The 23,566-nt window shown below is 44.2% G+C and overlaps 1 protein-coding gene across 1 annotated transcript in view; it reads left to right on the forward strand.

The window, feature by feature from the left end:
- Nucleotides 1-23,566, forward strand: part of LOC131827230 (contactin-associated protein-like 4) — a 130,433-nt gene that overhangs the window by 94,828 nt on the left and 12,039 nt on the right. The window contains exons 16-20 of the mRNA XM_059167384.1: nt 2,444-2,571; nt 8,191-8,361; nt 8,957-9,175; nt 13,693-13,932; nt 19,158-19,382. Of these exons, the coding sequence (XP_059023367.1) occupies nt 2,444-2,571; nt 8,191-8,361; nt 8,957-9,175; nt 13,693-13,932; nt 19,158-19,382 (983 nt within the window). The remainder of the gene's footprint in view (nt 1-2,443; nt 2,572-8,190; nt 8,362-8,956; nt 9,176-13,692; nt 13,933-19,157; nt 19,383-23,566) is intronic.

Raw genomic sequence — 23,566 nt, forward strand, 5'->3', positions numbered from 1 at the left:
GAGAAGCAGGCAGAGAGAGAGGGAAACAGGCTTCCTGCTGAGCAGAGAGCCCAATGTGGGGCTCGATCCGAGGACCCTGAGATCATGACCAGAGCTGAAGGCAGAGGCTTTAACCCACTGAGCCACCTAGGCGCCCCAAGGATAGTCCTTTTAATAGAGCTGAGTCAATTAGATAGCCATATGAATAAATTAAATTTTGGCCTTTATTTCACACTACACAAAAACCAATTCCAGTCAGATTTCAGATCAAATATCAAAGAGGAAAAAGTAGATTTTAAAAGAAAACATAGCCGAGGATCTTCCAAAACCAAATCTCCAAAGGGTAACATTCTACATTTTCATTTTCACGTGTGCCCTAATCTCTCTCTCTCTCTCTAACTCTCTCTCTCTCACGCATGCACACAATTTATTTATTTATTAATATCATTGTGGGCTTTTGAATTTTTACTTAATTCACTGTGTTATAACCCTTTCCTGCCATTTTTAAATTTCATGCTTAATTTTTTCTAGATTTGACCAGTGGGAGTCATTTCAAGCTATGCCCTTTTAATATGTTAATATGTGTCTATTCTTTAGCATTTTCTTACTTTTGGCACAATACGAGATTCCAAACTCGTACTTTCTCTGCTGCAGCTTTGGAATCACCATTTCTACAAGCTCTGGTTCCTTTAGGAAAAAATGGAACTTGGGTATCAGTACTTGGAATTAGGTGTGCTCAGTACTACTGGAATGTCTTAGAATGCATGAGCTCACCAATCCCATTACACTGCCATGGGATAAATTCTAACCATCCTCTCTCCATAATTGTAACTCCCTTTCCAACAGCTAGGAGCCTGGTCCTCGTTTTCTACAAAGCATGTACTTCTATTTTCAGTCTTGGAATTTGCAAAAAGTGGTATCGGAATCACTAACCCATAACTTGAGGTGGGGGGTGGAGGAGAAAGACAGAGAGGAAGCCTACTGATAGAGCTAACATTTCCTTAAAGGTCTGGGGTTTTCTTTTCCTTCCTTCCTTCTTTCCTCCCCCCCCCCTTTTCTTTCTTAACTTCAGGTAGATCATTTAGCACACGTAGTGTAAAAATAGTCACAGACTAGTTCTTGGTCCCTCCTTCAGTGTAGCTATGCTATAAATGGTTATCTGTGATTTGTTTCATTCATTTATGTTTGTATTTCATTTTAAGTTGTTCCCATCCTTGTTAACTCTATTGCATTATTTGTTTTATTCCGAGTGTTCTAGCTTAGTAGGTGAAAATATGACGGCTCTAAAAGTAAACTGAACAAAGTTTTCATCTTTGTGTATATCCCCATCCCCTTTCCCACCTCCGTCCCCACCTCCATCCTCATCTCCACAAGGCTGACCCTGCTCCTGCAGATTCAGGGCACTAGCTGCTCATCAGAGCCTCCACAGTCTATAAATCAGAAACCCACACAGAACTGATGCCCCGGAGTGCCTGGGTGGCTCAGTGGGTTAAGCGGCTCTGGTTGTGGTCTCAGGATCCTGGGATCAAGGCTCACATTGGGCTCTCTGCTTAGTGGGTGGGGAGCTTGTTTACACCTCTCTTTCTGCCTCCCTCTCTGCCTACTTGTGATCTCTCTTTTTCTCTCTCTCTGTCTCTGTCAAATAAATAAATAAAATTTACAAAAAAGAAGAAGAAGAAGAAGAAGAACTGATGTCCCTTCTGATAACAGGAGGGTACTGCAGAAACTGAGCACAGCCCTCTGGTGCTGGAGAAACGGAACCGGCCAGGAGGGGCCGGTGCCTGCCTCGCACCATCCCCAGAGACATTGCTGTGTCTCCACCGCATGCTCACTCTGCAGAGCACGGTGACAGCCAGGCATCCTTGCCATGTCTCCTGGATGGAGGGCAGGAACTACACATGCCCCTGGGCCTCGTCAGGGTGTGAGCAGAGGGCACGTTTCCCAAGCACCTTCCCACACGCGGTCTCATAGACCACAGTTAAGACAACATTGCACCCAATTTTATCCCCAAATTGGTTTCAAATAAGTTTTAAAAATTATAAAATCAGTAAGAAGGGACAAAATAAAAACAAGGTCGTTATTAAAAAGCAACAATAATGAAAACAAAGTTCTGAGCAAAAAAAGTTTGTATTTACATGTTGTATAGAATATTTTGTATTACTAATAGGTAATACACCAAATGTAGTGACTTCCCCTAATACCTAATACCGCAGAAGACATAAAAACTTCATGTGAGTCCTGTGCTGGCACTATATTTAGAACAGTTAGCTGTTTCATCAGGTTGGAATGTGACCTCAGCTGTGTCCAGATGACCCCACTTTTGAATCTGCCACCTGCCCCCTGTGAGGCCAGTGGTGTGGGCACTGTCCGTGCTTGCAAACCCAGTAAGGGTCATGAGTCAACATTTGGTGGCTGAGCCTATGCACTGGCCCCATGCGGCATCAGTGGGTGTTTTCTCCCCCAGGACCAACGATACAGGTGTGCTGTCCTACAAGGAACACCTGCCCGTGACACGCATCGTGGTGGCTGATGCAGCCCGCCCAAGCTCTGCTGCAGCCTACAGACTGGGGCCTCTGCTGTGCCAGGGGGACCGTAAGTAAGGTCCACGGGACCTCTTTCCTGGGGGCAGCTGGTCAGTGGGACAGCGAGGAGGCTGCAGTGTGCTGAGCTGTTGTTTCCCGCCGGGGTGCCGATGAAGAAGTTGTGTCCCTTTGCAGACAGAGAAAGCATTAATGCTGTGTCGCTCTTACTCAATGATACAAACCATCACTAGGGAGCGTGGTGGCAGGCCTGCGGCCAGGAAGCTTCAGAGCCCATCCACTCAGAGCCTCCAAGGGCTCCCAGAGAAGGCTCTCTTCGCGGTTCAGGATTATCGTGAGACTCCTGCGGATTTCCTCTGTTCATTCCATTTCTCGGTTAGGGTTTTAGTCTGGGTGCAGGCAAGGAAGACAGTGGCCGTGTTTGAGCCCTGCAGCCTTGGGGACTGCTGCCAGATGCTAGGCGGGAGTCAGGTCGGGGTACAGGCCTTCGGAAAAGAATTTGAGAGCTGTTGTGTGTGTCGCTCATTGTTCTTGGTTTCATCAGGTTTGGGGTGAAATTCCTTCTGTGCTCCACTCCATCCCACCATCTGTACTCAAAGTCCGTGGGCATTTTATCTACGGGAAAAGAGGTGGTCTTCGTTTTCTGATGACCTAAATTGCAGAGCCATTTTAAAATCTTTGACATCGGCATTCTGCAACCCATTTCATTCAATTAATTTTTCAGATAATTTATTCCATTAAAATGTTAAATGTGATCTGAACATCTGCCTTGGTGCTACCGCCAAAGACATGCAGTTAGGAAGCCTTGTTCTCAGCGTCCTGTGGTCGGACTGAGCCCTGCAATTGGCTCCTCATTTTGTCAGCAGTGGTTGGAGCAGCCGTCTGGGGCTCGAAGCTGCACAGGGCACATTAATATTCAAGGCATGCACAGCAGTAAGCAGCCCATGGCAGAGGATAGGCTCACAAGACAAGGAATGATTTCGTTAATTTCTCCTCCATTTGGCACTGCTCCATCAAAACCATTCTGGGTGCAGGTGCACTGATCCCATTTTCAGAGATCCTGGACAACAGCCTCTACCGGCCTCCACAGCGCAGGTCCCAACAAGGGTCCGGGCATGTCGACAATTTTTAAATGCTTACGGCCGCTGATTGCCTAGCTTTCCTTTGGATTCGATTCTCTGATTTCCCTGGCCGCCCCTCCCCACCCTCCCCCTCCTCCATCTTCCTTCCCCACTCCCATTTGATCCACAAACTACATGAGCAGAATTATGGGAAGACACATTATGAAACCAAAACGAAAAGAGCATCCTGCCTGCTCACAGGCCAAAGAAGAGAGGAAATATTATCCAGACAGTCAGTCAGATAACGATGGAGTGTGGCCAGTGGTGCATTTGGGTGCAAGACAGAAGGCCATCGCTGTCCTCCCGGGGCAACAGAGAGAGAATAAGTCCATGCACACACGTGTGACGACGCATGCACACAACGGGGAGAAGGCAGGACACAGAGTGGGGGTTCAGGAGGCCTCCCTGGAAAGGACCCACTGATGAAGACCAGCAGGACCAGGAACATGCACCAGTGCAGGGAAAGCATCCTGAGCAGAGTGGGTGGATGGTTGCTGGCCCAGGGTCCTGGCTGCGTCAGAGAGCCACAAGGGGAATTTGCCTTAAAGGTAGATGCAGATTGATGTGAGCTGTGAGCAAATTCAAGGTAGCCAAGGGCAGGGTCCAGACAGCAAAGGATGGAGCTGCCATGGATGACATGGGCTATTCTGGCCTGGTGACATGAACAGGCTGGTCCAGATGTCTGTGGGGTGAACACAGACAGGCAAGACGGAGGGCCTTGGCCCTGCTCACATGGTGTCCCTGGAGAGGCTGCCCGCTATCTGTGGGATTCGTGTGAGGACAGGTCTCCTGGATGGTGCATGTCCAGAGAGAAGGGAAGAGGTCAAGGACAGAGCCCTGCAGAGGTCAGGGGATGGAGGGCAGCCTGGCAATTCTGGGCAGACACTGCCAGAGGGAGGAAGCCCAGAGACTGGGAAATGTGCAGGGAAGAGGCTGACAGCACAGGAAGGTGGGAGTGGCTGTCAGACCTCCTGGGCCCCAGCCCCACTCAGCCACAGCACTTCCATCCCAGATATGCAAGAATTCATGGCAGACGGCAGGGTGCATGCAGAAAACTATGGGAGCATCACAGCGAGTTACTTACGTTTTCTCTTGCCCCTAAACTAGGGTGGGAGGGCTGGCGAACCTCTGGGCCCGAGGTTATTTCTTTCTACCTGCTTTGGATCTGCTGGATCCAACTGCCCTTAAAGTAAACATGTCTCTGTGCGTAGATAGTAAAGAACCTGTTGTATCTTAGGAACACTAGTAAGCTTCGTAGCAGCTGCCAACATTAGGGGAGTTCCCCACAGACACAGAAGGGAACGCAGGCACTGAAGCCTGAGGTAGCTTCTCAGTCTGCTTGCCATGTGAATAGCTGTAGGAGTAATTCTTCCTTCTGTGAGCTCCTCGAATGTCTGCAGGTGCCTCCCCCACACGGGGCAGCAGGTCTCCTGCATGTGATGCGTGTGATGAGCTGTGTTCCCTTCCAGCTGGCCTAAAACCAGAACTGTCGTTATAGCCAGCCCCATGGTTCACTGTTTTCATGTGCATTTTCCTTTATATTTGATCCCAATTGTTACTTTCAAAAACATTACAGATTTCAAGAGGAGCCACTGAAGTATTGGATGAACACATAAGGGTTTATGTCCCAAAGCTGAAGCAGTAACCCTTAGTGTTTTCTCCTTAAGAAGCTGTGTTTAACAGTCTCTTAAATGATCAGAAAGATGAATTTGGCTAGAAAAATCTCAGTCAGTTTAGCAATTTTGTGATTTATACTTCCACTTTTGAGAAGCAGATTTTTTATTTTCATATACTTTTAATTTTTAAAGTAAACATCTTTGTTTTATAAAAACAGTGTGCCTTTAACATGGTCTCTATTCCTTTTTAAGTAATAATTATTGGGATAATTTATTAATAGGTCAAATAAAAGCTTAGAAAAGAAAATATTTATGAAATCAGCCTTAACCCAGTCAGGCTGACAGAGCTGATTTCCCTGACTGGGCAGTGTCTGTCTATACAGCCATATTTCTCACACATGTGTGCACAGGACACACACACTGTCTACAGATACACAGTCCATGTGTTACATTGTATATATAGTAATGTTACATATATAATATATACAGTACATTTTGTATACGTATCTATATTAAAAACATATGTAATGCTACATCACTTTCTTACGTAAGTAACTATTCTATATCACACAGGTGCACCCGCACACACCCATCTATATGCACATGAGATAAAGGTTGCCTTCAAGCAGGCCTGTTATCAGATCCCTACCTTTAAGGTCCATATGATAATGTGACTCTTTCCTGGGTGGCCCACAGCCCTTCCTGTCAGACCCCCCAGAGCAGGGCCCACGTAGGTCTGCTCCTACAGAACTCATGGCTCCCACCCGTGAGTTCCTGGACCCCGACTTCACACTCAAGGCACAGAGGACCCAGGCCCCTGAGGGTGCAGGCGATAGATGGGCACTGGGTCACCTTGTCCAGTTCCACCAACAAGAGCTCGGTGACCAAATAGTGTCCATATTAGTTCAAAGGCTTCAGCCACACAGAAGATGAGAGGTGCCCCCCCCTCCGACTCACTCATTGCAGAAACGTGTAGCCCACGAGAAACAGATTCTAGCCTACTAGATTAAACCAGTCCCCAGAGCTTCCCTTTGGTCTACTTACAAAACTGAAATGAAATGAAAGATATGCTTTTGTTGTTGTTTTTTCAGGTATAGCATTCAGTGATTAATCACTTACGTACAACACCAAGTGCTCCTCATGACAAGTGCTCCTCTTAATGCCCATCCCCCATCTAGCCCATCGCCCATCCCCTGCCCACCTCCCTCCAGCAGGCCCGTTTGTCCTCTGTTGTTAAGAGTCTGTTTTGTGGTTTGCCTCTTTTTTATTCCCCTATGTTCATCCGTTTTGTTCCTTAAATTCCACACACGTGTGAAATCATGTGATATTTGTCTTTCCCTGATTGACTTACTTCACTCACCATAACACCATCCATGTCATTGCAAACAGCAAGATTCCATCCTTTCTGACGGCTGCGTAAATACTGTATGTTTACACCACGTCTTCTTTATCCGTTCATCTGTGGATGGACATGTGGGCTCTTTCCATAATTTGACTATTGTTGATACTGCTGCTGTGAACATGGGGATGCAGGTACCCCCTGCAAAAGATAAACCTTTAAAACCGTTTTCTCTAATTTGGGATTTTAAGCCCAAACATTCTTAATGACCAGTCAGCTCGTGTTTGGGAAGAGTCCTTCTTTTCTCTTTGGTTCTGTCCTAAGTCAGCACGCTGCTAGAAGAGCAGTGTGGTCCCACCGAGTGTGGCCGCAGAGACCCCTGTGACTGGCAATCACCTGCCATCTCCTTCATGAACCAGACCAGGACCTGCCCCTGGGAAGAACTGTGCAGAGGAAAACTTACCTCACCTTACCTAATTATCCTCTAGAAAAACAAAACATTCCCAAAATGCATCTCCACAGAAAGCTAGCAAAGGGGCTGTTGGCTCCACATGAGTCCCAGGAAAACCTGAGAACTGACATCTTGATTTGCCCCCACCCCCAGCCAGAAAGCCGCAAAGCAGACCAGCTTGGCAGGAGGTGATGCTGGCTAGAGACACACAGTGCAGAGGCTAGCCAGGACTGCGTCTGTCCTCTGGACATGGAGTGGAGAGGTATTTGAGGTGGCTGTTTTCTGACCATGCATGAGCGTATGCTCCAGGAAAAGTGATTCAGACGTGAGTGCTGTCAGGTATGGGGCCTCAGAGCCGGGACGCAGGGTCATCACGGCCCAGGCTGTGCACCATGCCCAACCTCAGGTTCAATAAGAGGCAACCCCCAGCAAAAGGGAGGCCAGGACATAGGAACTCAGAAGAAAAGTGCGGAGGAGCCCAACCAGAGGGTGGCTCCAAGTCACACTGCATCACAGGATCACATGTTTTTGGAAGTTCATTTCCATCAAAGAGCTAATCCTTGGGAAGAAGCTTTTTATCTTTGAGAGGTTTTAGTTTCTTTATTTTTCATTGACTTTGAGCGATAGGAGATGCTGTGGCAAAAACCAGTGTGGGTGGTTACTTTCCACCCATCTTATCAGGACTCAGGGGAAAATGCTTGTCTGGGAGCAAGCTTGGTAGAGCGTCTCCCCCTCTCCGTCCCAGTCAAGATGGGAGTGTGCATTCTGGGGAACGAGCCTGGTGAGGCTGGAACAGTTTGGACCAGCTGAGTCCCTGGGGTTATGATGGGCAACTCTTTGGATTTCTGCAGGATTTTTTTCAAACTCAGCTATGAACATGCTTAACATTCCAAATGATGAGTTAAGGTCTGATGATAAACTGTGGAGAATGTTATCAGAGTGACTTGCCTGGATGCAGAGGAGACATCCCTAATGGGTGGTGTGTTTGTAAGGCGCTCTCTCCTGCCCCACGAGGAGAGGGTCTTCATGGATCCCCACTCCCACTGAGCTCTCAGCTCAGGCATCTTGTGGGCACGCTCAGGAAAAGGCAGCCAGGACAGCAAACACAGCTTTGAAAGTGTGACCTTTCCCTTCTGTCTCCTAGGATCCTTCTGGAACTCGGCTTCCTTCCACACAGAAACCTCATACCTTCACTTCCCCACTCTACATGCAGAGCTCAGCGCCGATGTGTCCTTCTTTTTCAAGACGAGAGCTTCATCTGGGGTGTTCTTAGAGAACCTGGGGATTACAGACTTCATCAGCTTGGAGCTACGCTGTAAGTTTCCAGAAAACTCTGTGGGGCCCCTTGTCACTGATCAAGGAGGCCTGGACGCACCTTCTTCCTCCATCCACCAGCTCCAGCCTGAGACTCAGGTCCAGTCCTGCAGGTCTGTGCCCTCTGCCCAGCGGGAGCAGTGATGCACATGACAGCCAGTGGAAGCACCAGTCCACAGAGGGTCCAGTCTGAGAAACACTCATCCAGGGGCAGAAAGGGTTCGAGCTCAGCTAACTCCGCCACAGGGTACTCAGCAGACCCCCAAGCGGCCTGCCGCAGACATCCGTGCACCCCCAGCTTGCTCACGTTATAAAATGCGTGAAGGTCTGGACCAAGTTCTACACAAAATCCAGATGTTTTATAGTTTTTCCTACACATGCAATTATGGTTTCAATCTGGCACAAATCAAAGTGAATTAACACATTCTGAATCACATTTTTAAAAATCATTATTTTCTCAAGTACAAGATCCCTTTGCCCTCTGGTCTACCTGGAAACATACTCTACTGCCCGTGGTTGGAGGGAGGGCCGCTCCCCTGTGTCCCCAAGGCCCCTCTGGGAAACGGCTTCCACCCTCCCATGTGTCGTGTTTCCAGCCCCAAGAGAAGTGGCCTTTTCCTTTGATGTCGGGAACGGGCCCTGTGAGGTCACAGTGCGGGCGCCCGGCCCCCTCAATGACGACCGGTGGCACCTGGTCCGGGCCGAGAGGAACATCAAGGAAGCCTGGCTGCAGGTGGACCTGCTCCCACCCGGAACACACACAGCCCCCGAAGACGGGCACATGCGACTGCAGCTCAACAGCCAGCTCTTTGTGGGTGAGTGTAACCCGGCACCCTTCCCAAGCCTGGGGTGTGTGCAGTGGGGTGGATGACTCCAAGGAAAGGGGACAGGCGAGGCAGGGGTGGGACGGTAGCTCCGCACCAGCCCCCACTTCCGTTAGCCCCATCGGGCAGCTCCAGGCTCCAGCAGCCGGGTTTCTCATGCTGGACGCTGACCTCCTGGCACGGCAACAAAGTGCCTTTGTCCCCAGTGTGGACCCAGGAGCCAACTCGCTGCCCCGGGGTGTCAGGCACTGACCTCCCTGAGTCTGACTCCCAAGGGACAAGCAGCGGGCGCTGCTCTGGCCACTTCGTGCCCAGCAGTGAGGCAAACATCAGCGGCTCCCACTTCCGGGGCCCCCCGGAAACAGCGAGAGGGCCAGGAGCAAGGGGTGTCAAGCACACACCTTGACACCCCCACCCCATCAGTGGGCATCGTGGTCTCCTCCCTGACCCCTTCAGCCCCCACTGGCATCACTCCGCACAAGCCCTGTGGGGCTGCCACTGCGCTGGCCGCTTGGTTTTCCTTTTCCCATGTGTTGTTCAGGAACGGCTTCACTGGGATGGGGCATCAGTAAGACGGAGGGATTAGCCCTTCTGTGACCACTCCACGCATTTCAAATGAATAAGGATACTGTTTATTTATTATAAACTCTGACAAATGAAAAATAATCTCCAACTATTAATGAAATATCAACCAGTCTCAGTTTGAACCAGATTCCCAGGATCCCAACTGCCTCGTTGTCTTACAGGCTCCTACCCAAAAGAGGAAGCTTACCCTGATGTTTCACAAACACAGTTTTTCCTATTTTCTGTATAATTGTTTTGCTCTTTTCTACTTTATTTGCTCTTTTCTACTTTTTGTTCATGGGGCTTGAACACCCAGCCTTGAGATCAAGACCTGAGCTCAGAAGGGAGTTGGGGGAAGTTGGAGGGGATGATAAACCATGAGAGACTGTGCACTCTGAGGATCTAACTGAGGGTTTTGGAGTGGGGGCAGGTGGGAGGTTGGGTGACCCTGGTGGTGGGTATTGTGGAGGGCATGTATTGCATGGGGCACTGGATGTGGGGCACAAACAATGAATTCTGGAACACTGCAAAGAAATTTAAAAAGTAAACAAACAAACAAACAAAAGACCTGAGCTGAGATCCAGCTGGTCGCTTAACGGACAGAGCCAGCCAGGTGCCACTACCATTTTATGTTATTGGAGATATATTTATTGAAATTTCTATACCTAAGGCACTGTACCAGACTCCTGAACTGTGGTCACTTGGCCAAACTTGAACAACGTTTATAAAGATTTTTTTTTAATTGAGTAAATATAAATAAGACATAAAATCCCTCAAATATCATGGGATATTTTCACTTCTTATGTTTTGTTTCTAGTGATTGAAATTTCTTTGAACCCCACTTTTATCTCTCATTTGTTACACTGGGTTAGTTAATCCTAAATCTTTGAAGCACTGATTAGTGTTCGAAAGTAAGATCTCAGACACGGTTCTGCGCCAGTGTCTGACCTCCTGAAGTTGCCATGCTGTAGTAGGCTGTTTTCAAAGAATTTAAAACATCGGAAATAGCCTGAGAACCTTGAACAATGGAGACACATGGTCTTCAGCCCTCTGTGCATAGTCTGCCCCGGGCTTTCCTGCACTGTGTCCTGTCCGTCCCACTGGGACTGTTTCAGGGAGGGTAAGCCTCACACTGTGCAAACACGCCAGCCCCGACCATCAGTGGCTGGGGCACTTTTCTGGGAAAACAGAAGCTATTCTCCACACAGAGTCAGTTCTTTCCACATGCCGTCCCACATGTGATCCAGCCCAAGAGGGGAGCCTCTGAAGACAGCACGGTGCTGTGTCCAGATATCTCTGCCCCACCCGCTGCTTTGCCTCCTACTGCTCTGGGCAGTTGCCATTGGTACATGCATTTTGGAGACTTCGATCTCTTCGGAATCCCTTAGTGGAAAGCAGTCTCATGTCTGAGCTTGATTCTTTAATGCAAATAACTGTAGGTATTGATTATGGGAGATTAATTACATAAGCACAATATACACATTTTTGAAAACATTTTCTCAAAATGCAATTTATTTCTAGATTGTGAAATAAGAGAAATTTGATCTTCATTTTAGGAACTCATTTTCTTACCTACTTTGATCAGAAAAATAAAAGGTGGGCTACGGTATAAATAAAATTTCAGGATTTCTGAAACAATTGAGCAGAAGGATTTAATCTCTAGTTTGACGATTTATCAAACAATATCCTCCCGATATATTTCAACTTTTGACTTTGTTTGCCCATTTGAAGATCTAACCTCTTAAAAATGTTAAGGATACAAAATGTGTTGTTAGCTCTAGATCCCTAGAACTTATTTATCTCTCATAACTGAAACTTGGTGTTTTCAACCAGTAACCCCCCATTTCCTCCCCCATCCCCCCCTTTGGGGCTCTGATGGCCACTACACTACACTCTGTTTCCATGAGTTTGATGATTCTGGGTTCCACATATGAATGAGATGAGAGAGCATTTGTTTTTCTCTTTGTATCTCATTTAGTATAATGTCCTCCACACCCACTCACGCTCTTACAAATGACAGGATTTCCTTCTTTTTTAAGGTTGAATAATATACCACATTTTCATATCTAATGTGAGGTATTTATGGACATTTCTGTTGGTTTCCTATTTTGGCTGCTGCAATAAACATGGGCGTGCAGGTATGTCCTCAAGATACTGAGTTCAGTTCCTTTGGATATATGCAGAGAAGAGTAATTAACGGGTCATATTGTAATCCTATTTTTAACTTTCGAGGAAACTCCCTACTGTCTTCCACAGTGGCTGCACCAGTTTGCCTTCCTACCAACCGCGTCCCCTTTCTCCACATCCTCCCCAGTATCTGTTAGCTCTGTCCTTTCAGTAAAACCCACTCTAACAGTTGTGAGGTGATAAACCACTACGGCTTTGCTCCACACGTCCCTGGTCATTAGTGGTGCGGCGCTCCTTCTCATGTACATGCCGGCTGTCTGCATGCCTTCTTGGAGAAAGGTCTGTTCAGAGCCTTTGCCCATATATACTCAGGTGATTTTGGTTTTATGCTATTAAGTTGTAGAAGTTCCTTATATATTTTGCATATTAACCCTACACCATATATGTGTTACAAATATTTGCTCCCAGTCTGTAGGCTGCTTTTTCAATTTGTTGGTTGTTTCCTTTGCTGGGCAGAAGCTTTTTAGTTTGATTGTTTTTCTTTTAATGTTTGTGTTTTGGTGTCTTACAAAAATATCATTGCCAAGACAGAGGCCAAGGATTTTTTTTACCTATGTTTTTTTCTAGGTGTTTTATAGTTTCAGATCTTATATTTAAGTCTTCAATACATTTTGAGTTGATTTTTGTTTATGGTGTAAGGTAAGAGTCCAACTACATGTTTTTGGTTTTTTTATGGTTTTTTTGCACGTGGATCCAGTTTCCCAACACCATTTATTAAAGAGCTTATCTTTTCCTCATTTGTATTCTTGGTGCCCTTGTTGAAGATTATTTGAGTGCGTATGATTTGTGTGAGTTTAATTCTGGGCTCTCTATTCTGCTGCACTGGTCTTTTTACTTCTCTTTATGCCCATAACCTTTGATGATCCCTGTGGCTTTGTCACATAATTTGAAATCAGAAGGCATGATCTAAAGATTGCATTGGAGTTCTTTGGGGTATGTAAGATTTTTTGGATTTTTTTTTTCTCTTTGTGAAAATGCCAGTGGGTTTCTGGTAGAGACTGCATCTGATCTGTAGATTGCTTTGGGTGGTAAAAACGTTTTGCCATTTCCTCTCCCAGTTCATGAACGTGGGCTATCATCCCCTTTAGCTATGTTTCCTCACAAATAGTGTTGGCAAACGCTGAGGTCAATGCTCTGGCGGGGCCCTCTGCAGACCTGCCGAGTTCACTGGGGAGACAAGTGACATCGGCCCCCAAACTCCCCAGGCAGAAAGCTGGAGTGATGGGAGAGCTTGACGTGTTATTTTCTCATGCCCGGGGTTGACTGCCATTTATGTCCACGCGCCCAGTGCCTTCAGAACTGTTGCTTGACATTGTTCTGGTTCTTTAAGTTATTTTCAAGGTGGGAGAGCAAATCCAGTCCCATTATTCCACTATTGCTGTAAAAGGACATCTGGGGTTTTATGCTTAAAAAGATTCTTATGTTTTAGCTAATCATATCAATGTCCACCACATTCCATTATCATCATTACAACAATATTGATGTTTTATTAAGTCCCGCTCTATATTCTAATAAAACTAACTTAAAAATAAATTCCTCAGTTAACTAACAAGAAATCTGTTTAGAATAAACATTAAGCAAAGTCAAGCTGTTTTAAAAAAGTTTTTTCAGTGTCCTTGAATTTCTCCCAACTGTGTCAAAATTTACATTTTGAAAATTCTATCTGTTCATAATGGTGTTTGAGGGCCCCAGTTTTGCGTCTTCCCGTAGAGCCCTGGCTGCACCGGGTCTGGACCTCATCTTGTGCTCTGTTTCAGGAGGCACGGCCACCAGACAGAGAGGCTTCCTGGGGTGCATCCGATCCTTGCAGCTGAACGGGAAGGTGCTGGACCTGGAGGAGAGGGCACAGGTCACCCCGGGGGTGCAGCCTGGCTGTCCGGGGCACTGCAGCACCTACGGGCATCTGTGTCACAACGGGGGGCACTGCCAGGAGAGACCCCGGGGGTTCTCTTGCGACTGCGAGCTCTCTGCTTTCTCGGGGCCCTTCTGCACACAGGGTGAGTGTGGACCTGCTGGGAGGAGGGGGCTGCGGGGGTGTGTGGACCCTGAGCCTCTTCTCCTCCGTCGTTCCATGAATGTATTCAGTTCCCAAATTCCTTCTGCAAATCACTCTTTTACAACTAATCTCATTTTATTGAGGGCCAACGACTGTGAAATCTAACGTTAGTTCTGTGATTTTTCCAGAAACACCGTTTGAGCCTCCTTACTCCTACCTCGGGCCTGTGCTCTGAGATAACACGTGTTGGAAGTCTGTCTTGTGCAGCTCTGGTTATTTTAATATTATTACATAAAGTAATGGCTTCAAGTTGTACGGGAAGAATTTTCCTCCAAAAATATATTTTATTGACATAATAAATACATTTCCCATTTGTACTAAGATAGCTGAAACAGATCCACTTAAACATTTTGCTCCGAGGTTTACTGATGACCTCTTATTACAGTGAAAATGACAGAATCTTTTTAGTCTCATTCTGAGAGGTCACAAGCCATTCATTGAAAAATGACCGAGCTGATTGTAGAGGGACACAATTCTTGGAATGTTCTTATGAGGTTTATGCTTTCATAGACACTCACAGAATCTAACTAAAATCCATGCTCACCAAAATAAATGTCAACACCTCCATTCAGGAATCTCTGAGCTGTTACCCTTTGACCTTAAAAGCCCCTGGGTTATAGAGAACAAACCTGGGAACCAAACTGGATCAGTTCTTGATTTTCAGAAGAATAAACAGCCTAGAAATGGCGGAAGCACAGTCACAGAAAAGCGATATGTGAAGACGAATGTGTGACAGTAATGGGTAGCCTCATTCCAGGTCACGTTTCACCTTCGCAGGCAAAATCCACTTGTAGCCCTGTTGACAGAGTCGAGTGGCCTCACGGACAGCTGCGGGGATGAGAAGCCAAGCACTGGACACAAGGAGACCAGAGCGGATGAGTCCCCAGATTTGCTCGTGGTCTTCACTCAAACCCTTGGCGAACACCCACATGGGCAGACTCAGGAAGACCTCCAGACGTGGGACGGTGGCAGAGATGCAAGGGAGGCATGCCTGGGGAGACCAGGCTGAAATGGGGGTGCAGGCATGCCGTTCACCTCCTGGAACGAACAGCAGCAACCACAGAAAAATAGAAACAAGAACCAACAAAATTAAGAACATTTACAATGAGTTATCAACATTGTCTAGTTTTCAAAAAGTACTGAATGTGTAAAAAAATCAAGAAATTATGTTGCATACTCAGGGGGAAAATGTAGTTAATAGGAATTGACTCTGAGTACGGCCTTTTGTTTGTTTGTTTGTTTCAGCAGACAAAGACATTGAGTCATGATTATATCATATTCATCAATGGAATCAAATTCAGAGAAACAAAGAAAAGAAGTTATCAACAAACATATACACAACTTCAACAGACCAAAGAAAATCATATTAAAAAACTGGCAGGAATATCAGAGCATAAAAATACAATTACTGCAGTTTTAAAAAATATTTATAACCAGATGAGCTCAACAGGGGAAGGAACCTGTGAACTTGACAGTAAGACAATAAAAATACTCCATTGGAAGAATAGAAAAAAATGAAAAAATTTTCAAGAGTCTCAAAATCTTCTGACAATATCACTAATTAAATACTTTAATTCTAGACAACCATTGAGTCAAAGAAGACTCATAAATGAAACTAAAAAATATTTTAGGTAGAAATAAAAATATACCATATTAAAATTTGAGTTATACAACTTAAGTATTACTTAATGGGAAATTTATGACTATAAAATATTTTATTAGAAAACAATATAGGTATAAAATCAATTATATAAGTTTCCAATTTAGGAATTTAAAGAAAGAACAAAATGAAATCAAAGAAAGTAGAAGAGATAATAAAAATGAAGCAAAAATTAATGAAATAAAAATAGGCAAAGGAAAAAAATCAATGCAATCATGATTAAAATAGCTAGCATTATATAACTATGTCAATGCAATTAAAAGCTAATTCATAGAAGAGATCAATAAAATTGATAAATTTTTAACTCAATGCCCAAGAAAAAAGGAACAAGGACAAAAATTATAAATATCAGAAATTAAAAATACCAAAGAATATGGTACAAAAATTAAGAGGATAACAATGAAATATTGACAATATTGACAGCATTATGACAATAAATTTCCAGACTTAGATTAAATGGACACGTTTCTTGAAAGACACAAATTACCAAACCAAAGCATAATAGATATAAAATCTCAATAACCTACAACTACTACAGAAATTGAATTTCTAATTAAAGTTCTTCCCACAAAGGAAATTCCAGGACCAGAAGCTATTTGCTAGCAATTTCTACAGGAAAGATAATTCCAGTCTGATGCAGGCTGTTAGAGGACGAAGGGAGGAGGAGCATTTTCCAATGCAATTCATGAGCCTTCTAATAGTTTGATACTAAAATCAAACAAAGATTTTACAAGAAACAAAACACTCAAAAAAACTACAGAAATACACTCATGAATACTAACACCAAAACACTTAATAAAAAAAATCACCAAACCAAATCAAACACTATAGGAAAAAATACATGAATAAGTGGGATTAATCCAAAAGGTGCAATGCTGTTTTAGGTTTTAAAAATCTCAAGAAAGACCTTATATCAACCGAATAAAAGAGAAAATCAGTGAAGTATATACAGAAAATACATTTGAGGGGCACCTCGGTGGCTCAGTGGGTTAAGCCTCTGCCTTCAGCTCGGGTCATAATCTCAGGGTCTTGGGATCGAGCCCTGCATTGGGCTCTCTGCTCAGCAGGGAGCCTGCTTCCCCTCTCTCTCTCTCTGCCTGCCTCTCTGCCCACTTGTGATCTCTGTCTGTCAAATAAATAAATAAAATCTTAAAAAAAAAAAAAGATAAGAAAAAAAAAGAAGAAGAAAGAAAATAACATTTGACAAGTTCACTATGAAATCTGGGAATATAAGGTATCTTCCTAACTGAACAAAAGAAACCTAACATCATATCACTAACATATGCAGTGGTGCAAAATGTTTTCCCTCTGCAACCGAAGAAAGCAAAGATTTCTGTTCCCATCACTTCTTCCAATATGTTTGAGGTCTTAGCCATTGTAATAAGTCAAGGAAAGGCCATAAAGACTGTACATTTTAGGGGCACTTGGGTGGCTCAGCGGGTTAAAGCCTCTGCCTTCAGCTCAGGTCATGATCCCAGGGTCCTGGGATGGAGCCCCACATAGTGCTCTCTGCTCAGCAGGGAGCCTGCTTCCTCCTCTCTCTGCCTGCCTCTCTGCCTACTTGTGATCTCTCTCTGTCAAATAAATAAGTAGAATCTTTAAAAAAAAAAAAAAAAGACTGTACATTTTAGAAAGAAGAAATAAAACTCTCTTTAGTCATGGAGGATATAATCATCTATATAAAATATAGACAATTCACAGAAACCTACTAGATTTAATGAGGGAGTTTAGTAAGGTCACAGAATACAAAGTCAATATACAAAATTCAAGTTAATTTTTATATACTAGTTATGAACAACTGGAAAAACTTTTAAAAAGATTGTATTTGCAATATAATTCAAAAACATGAAATAGTTACAGACATGTGGAGCAAGTAAGTGTAAGACCTGTCCACGGAAAATGACTAAAAGAAATTAACATCTAAAGAAATGGATGAACATACCATGTCAATGAACTGGATCACTCATTACTATCACTATATCATTTATTACCAAACTGTTATGTGGATTCAACACTCCCACTGATATTTCAACAGCATTGTAAATTAATTCTAAATTTTATATGGAGATGCATAAGGCCTTGGATTTCCAAAGCATTTTATTTTATTTTATTTTATTTTTTAAAGATTTTATTTATTTATTTGACAGAGAGAAATCACAAGTAGGCAGAGAGGCAGGCAGAGAGAGAGAGGAGGAAGCAGGCTCCCCGCTGAGCAGAGAGCCCGATGCGGGACTCGATCCCAGGACCCTGAGATCATGACCTGAGCCGAAGGCAGCGGCTTAACCCACTGAGCCACCCAGGCGCCCCCAAAGCATTTTAAAAAGAACAAGTTATGGTGAAAAGAATAGAGAATTCATAAATGGGGCTGACACTTAAAACTTGACACTTAACCCATGCTATATAAATATTAGCTTGAGACAAAAAAAATTAAAAAACCATAATGTATGATTCCATTTATATGAAATTCTAGAATTAACTTAGAGTAACAGAAAGCAAACCAGTGGCTGCCTCAATATGGGGCCTAAGGAAGAAACTGAATTGTGCTTCTTTGTGTCAAGAATCACAAAGGGCAGAAGAAAATTGGAAATGTTCTGAATATTGACTGTGGATGTTGTTTCATGGGTATGCTCATCTCCTAACACTCTGCAAATTTTACATTTTAAGTGGATGTGTTTATTGTCCCTAGTTATAGCTCATTGAGCTCCACTAAGAAGGTATTTCCCCTCCTATATGGCTCTGTATCCATATTCACAAAATGAAGCCTGAAGGTCTTCTTGCTGATATACATCACCCTAGAGGTCCCCCTGGTGAGCAACAAGGAAAGAACTCTCAGGTGGTCTTGGTGTGGGTTTGCAGGGAGGTGATATGAGGGCCATGCCAGGAGGGGGGTACCTGCTGTAGCCATGGAGATGCAGGGACTCCCAGTGGCTAAACTACCTAGGCCCTGACCCCAACCACATGCACACACACACAGGGCCCCATCTTATGTGGAAGGCCAAGGACACTCTCTCATAAACAGATTAGGGAGGATTTTGAACAGTTTCTTCCCTCTCTCAAATTCGCAGTGATGCCACAAACACTGCTTTGCTTTTCCATCAAAATATTGACACGAGTGGACACTTGGTGGTAGTCTGGAGGGAAAGAACCTTCCATGTCCAGCCTTCATCATTGCTGGGCGAGATTGCTACCTGCAAAGTAAAAGACTAACACCAAGGAAAATGCAGGAAGGAAACAGAAGCTTGAGCAGATGTCTGTGCCTGTTTAGACCATGTTCCACTGAGGAAGGAGCAGAGGCAGTTTCAACATTCAGACTTACTGAGGGCAGTCATAAAACTGCAACAACCAAGGAAGCTATGGCTTCTGAGATGTGTGAGTGCTTGTTTCATCATCCTCTGCCTTTTCATCTATTAAAATGTCCTAGAAATTAAAATACTTCAAAGGTCCATAAGTATACCTAAAATTAACCCTTAATCTTTTTTAACTTAAACATGTGCCTATCGTTTCAGAGGTTTCTGCACACTTTGGAGCTGGGTCCTCCGTGACTTACAATTTTCATGAATTTTATCCATTAAGTACAAACTCCAGCCCCCACGCTGCTTCATTCCATGGGGACATGACGTTAGCTAGAGAGAGGATCACATTCAGCTTCCAGACACTGCAAACCCCAAGCCTCCTGCTCTATGTGGACTCTTTCTACAACAAATACCTCTCTGTTATCTTGGCCAAAAATGGTGAGTCTCATTTGAGTGTTAGAAACATAAACTGTGTCGTTCGCACTGTACACGTGGAGTGTTCAGTGAACAAGGGAAAACTTTCATACTCTGCAAATGCCAGTTTGTTTTATTTTGCTTTGTTTTCCAGAACTACAAAAATATTGTTTCAAATGTATCCTTTCAGTAATTATATTAAGATTCTTCTAGAAAGTTTTTGATGAATTTGCACATCTCAGGTAAACAGAAATGTTACTATCCCTGGAAGCTCTTTATTGGAAGTATAATGCGTCTGGTTATATGTGGAAAATATTTCCTTCTAAGCAAAGGGGAGAAGAATTAAGGTGGGCGCCAACACAATAAGGTCATACAAAAATGACTCCCTGAACTCCCGGTGAATGTTGGGTTTACTCTGTCCATGGTTCTGAAGTAAATTTTTCCATATCCACTTGACAATTAAAGGTACAATACAGGGGGAACAAGATGGCAGGGAAGTAGGAGGAGGCACCTTTCAACCTGTACCCTAAAGTGAGCTGATTACCTACCAAAGAACTCTGATCACCCATGAGATCAGCCTGAGATCAGAATTATACACGTGTGGATCTCTACAGGGGCAGACAACGCCAGTGGGCAGGTAAAGCGGACTGGGAACAGCAGAAGATATTCGAAGATAAACAAAAGGGGGAGGGAGCCACCAGAGGTGACCCGGTGGAAAGTAATACCCCAATCCAAGAGTGTCCTGCATCTGGGGACCAGCATTAACTTGGAGACTGGTTGAAAGCACTCCAAAAGAGCAAAGGATCGGGGCGGGGGGGGGGGGGAATTGTGGGAATTGGGGCGGCTAGGGACAGGGGCTTAAGTCCCTGGTCCCAGGACAGCTTCCCCTGGCGCTGAGTCAGAGAGAGTGCAGCGGAGAAACCAGGCCTTGGTCCCTGAGCCACCAGCGCTTGGGGGCCTGGCTCCCATGAGGGGATGGGAGCCACGCCAGAGGGCAGAATGCATGAGCCCTGCTGCAGAGCCTGAGATGCATGCACTCCTCATCCTCCCCTGAGAGAGGTACAAAGGCCCAGCTGGCGCTCTTTGACCTGCACCATTGTTTCAGAGCGAAAGATGCGCCCCCAAACTCTCCCCTGAGAGAGGTGCAGGAAGGCCCAGCCTGGTGCTTTCGGACTTGTGCCCCGTTCTCAGAGCCTGAGATGCGCGCGTGACCCACAGCCTCCCCCAAAAGGTGCACGCAAGCTGGGCGCTCTTAGACCCAGAAAGACCAGGCACTCCCAGCCCGGGCCAGTGGGAAAATCTCAGTCTGCGATGGCTGCTTGGAACCTCTCTGGCAATCTGGAGCTGCCCAGATACCCACCACTGCTGTGGTTTTGGGTACAAGCAGAAGATCCTGCGTCGCCGGGGACCACAACTCAGAACCTGCCCTGCCGGCAGCCAAGGGGAAATTTATATGGGCTCTGCAACACCCACAGAAGAACAGACTGAGGCTTCTCTCTGAGAGGGAGATCAGGGTGCAGTTTGCTTTCCTCTAAACCTACGAAAACCATCAAAGGCGGTCAAGGCAAGAGAAAAAAAAAAAATTGAACAAACATAAAAACATCCAGAGAACAAAAGCCTGAAAAAACCGGGTTCCTCAGGCCTTGAGGGGGACTGGAGGACTTAACTCAGGGAACATCATTAACTGAAAACCCACGTGGCAGGCCCCTCCCCCAGAAAATCAACCAGGAAAGAAAAAAAAAGACTACAAGAGAACTACCACTACTTCATAGGACAACTTTTATTTTTAATTTGTTCCCACTATTCTGGCTCATTTTTTTTGTATAGATAATTTTTTAACCTATTTACTATCACAGCGAGCTGTTCAGTACATCAAATTCCATAGTAACCTTCTAACCTTAACTTTCTGATACATACACCTTTTTTCTTTTTGCGTTTTTCTTTTGCATTTCTAATTTTTGAATTTCTTTTTTTTTAAATTTTAGTTTAGTTTAGTCTAGTTTATTCCTTTTTTAATTTCTTTTCTAATATTCATATAGAGTTAAACTTTAAAGTAATCCCCTTTCCCCAATCAATACTACTCCTATAGGTACACCAATTTTTAATCCCCCTTTATCCTAGGAAAGTTGAGTCCTTTAACAAAGATATCAAGATACATCCAGGAAGGATCAAAACAACCTTCCTCACCCACACTGAGAATTTATAACCACTCTCTCATCTTTTTCTTCCACCAGTGTTTCTGTGTTTTTGTGTTTGTCCTGATAGTATATAAATCTTACACTTGGGGTTCTTTTCAACAAGGTTCTTCCTTTATTTGCAGAGCCTGAGATATATATTCTTTTTTCTCTTGTTATATACTTTTATCAGTCTTTTTGTTTGTCTGTTTTTGTTTTTATACCTCATAAATCTTACCTTGGGACCCATTTGGGCTGAACCTTCTCTTTCATCTTCCCTTTCTTTCCTGTTTCTCTCTCTCTCTCTTTTTCTTTTTCTTTTCTTTTTTCTCTCATTTGGGTGGGGAATCCTGATTGCTCATAAGTGTTCCAGTGTGCACCCTGACTGCACTACGGTCGATACATCCAACTACATCTATTCAGCCATCTCTCACCAAAATGACTAGGAAGAGGAATGCCCAACAGAAGAAAAATACAGAGGATGGACCTTCTGCAACAGAGCTAATGGCTATCAACATAGACAATATGTCAGAAAGAGAATTCAGGCTAACAATTATCCAGGCAATAGCTAGGTTAGAGAAAGCCATGGATGACCAAACGGAATTGATTAGGGCTGAGCTGAAAGCTCAGACAGGACATTCACAATGTTAGGGCAGAGCTAAAAGCTACCAGGCTGAGGTTCACAATGCTCTCAATGAGTTCCAATCTAATATAAATTCTCTCAAAGCTAGGGTAACTGAGACAGAAAATAGAATTAGTGATTTGGAGGACAAACAGATAGAGAGAAAGGATCAAGAGGAAGCCTGGAACAAAAAGCTTAAAAACCACAAAAACAGAATCAGGGAAATAAATGATGCCATGAAACATTCCAACGTCAGAATTATTGGAATCCCTGAAGGGGAGGAGAAAGAAAGAAATCTAGAAGATATAGTGGAACAAGTTCTTCATGAAAATTTTCCCAATCTCGCAAATGGAACCAGCGTTCATGTACTAGAGGCCGAACAGTCTCCACCCAAGATTACAGATTCCAGAAAAACATCAAGGCATCTGATAGTCAAATTGAGGAATCATAATTGTAGGTATAATCTCTTGAAAGCCGCTAGGACAAAGAGGCTCCTTACTTACAGAGGAAAGCCCATCAGAATAACGTCAGACCTGTCCACAGAGACTTGGCAAGCCAGAAAGGGCTGGCAAGATATATTCAGGGCACTAAATGAGAAAAACATGCAGCCAAGAATACTTTATCCAGCAAGACTGACATTCAAAATGGATGGAGAGATAAAGAGTTTCCAAGATCAGCAAGGCTTAAAAGACTATGCAACCACCAAGCCAACACTGCAGGAAATATTAAGAGGGGTTCTATAAAAAAGGAAAACTCCTAAGAATAGCATTGAACAGAAATATAGAGACAATCTACAGATAGAAAGACTTCAAAGGTAACACGATGTCAATAAAAACGTATCTATCAATAATCACTCTCAATGGGAATGGCCTAAATGTGCCCATAAAATGGCACAGGGTTGCAGATTGGATAAAATGACAGGACCCGTCCACATGTTGTCTACAAGAGACTCATTTTGAACCTAAAGATACACCCAGACTGAAAGTGAAGGGATGGAGAAGCATCTTTCATGCCAATGGGCCTCAAAAGAAGGCTGGGGTAGCGATTCTCATATCAGATAAATTAGATTTTAAACTAAAGACTATAGTCAGAGATACAGAAGGACACTACACAATCCTTAAAGGGACTATCCACCAAGATTATCTAACAATTGTAAATATCTATGCCCCCAATATGGGAGCAGCCAATTACATAAGAAAACTGTTAATCAAGATAAAGAGTCATAGTGATATGAATACATTAATAGTAGGAGATCTTTACACGCCTCTCTCAGAAATAGACAGATCATCGAAGCAGAAAATCAATAAAGAAACAAGAGCATTGAATGACACATTTGACCAGATGGACCTCACAGATATATACAGAACATTCCACCCTTAAAACAACAGAATACTCATTCTTCTCAAGTGCAC

This window comes from Mustela lutreola, chromosome 3 (genome assembly GCF_030435805.1).
Source record: "Mustela lutreola isolate mMusLut2 chromosome 3, mMusLut2.pri, whole genome shotgun sequence".
NCBI lineage: Eukaryota > Metazoa > Chordata > Mammalia > Carnivora > Mustelidae > Mustela > Mustela lutreola.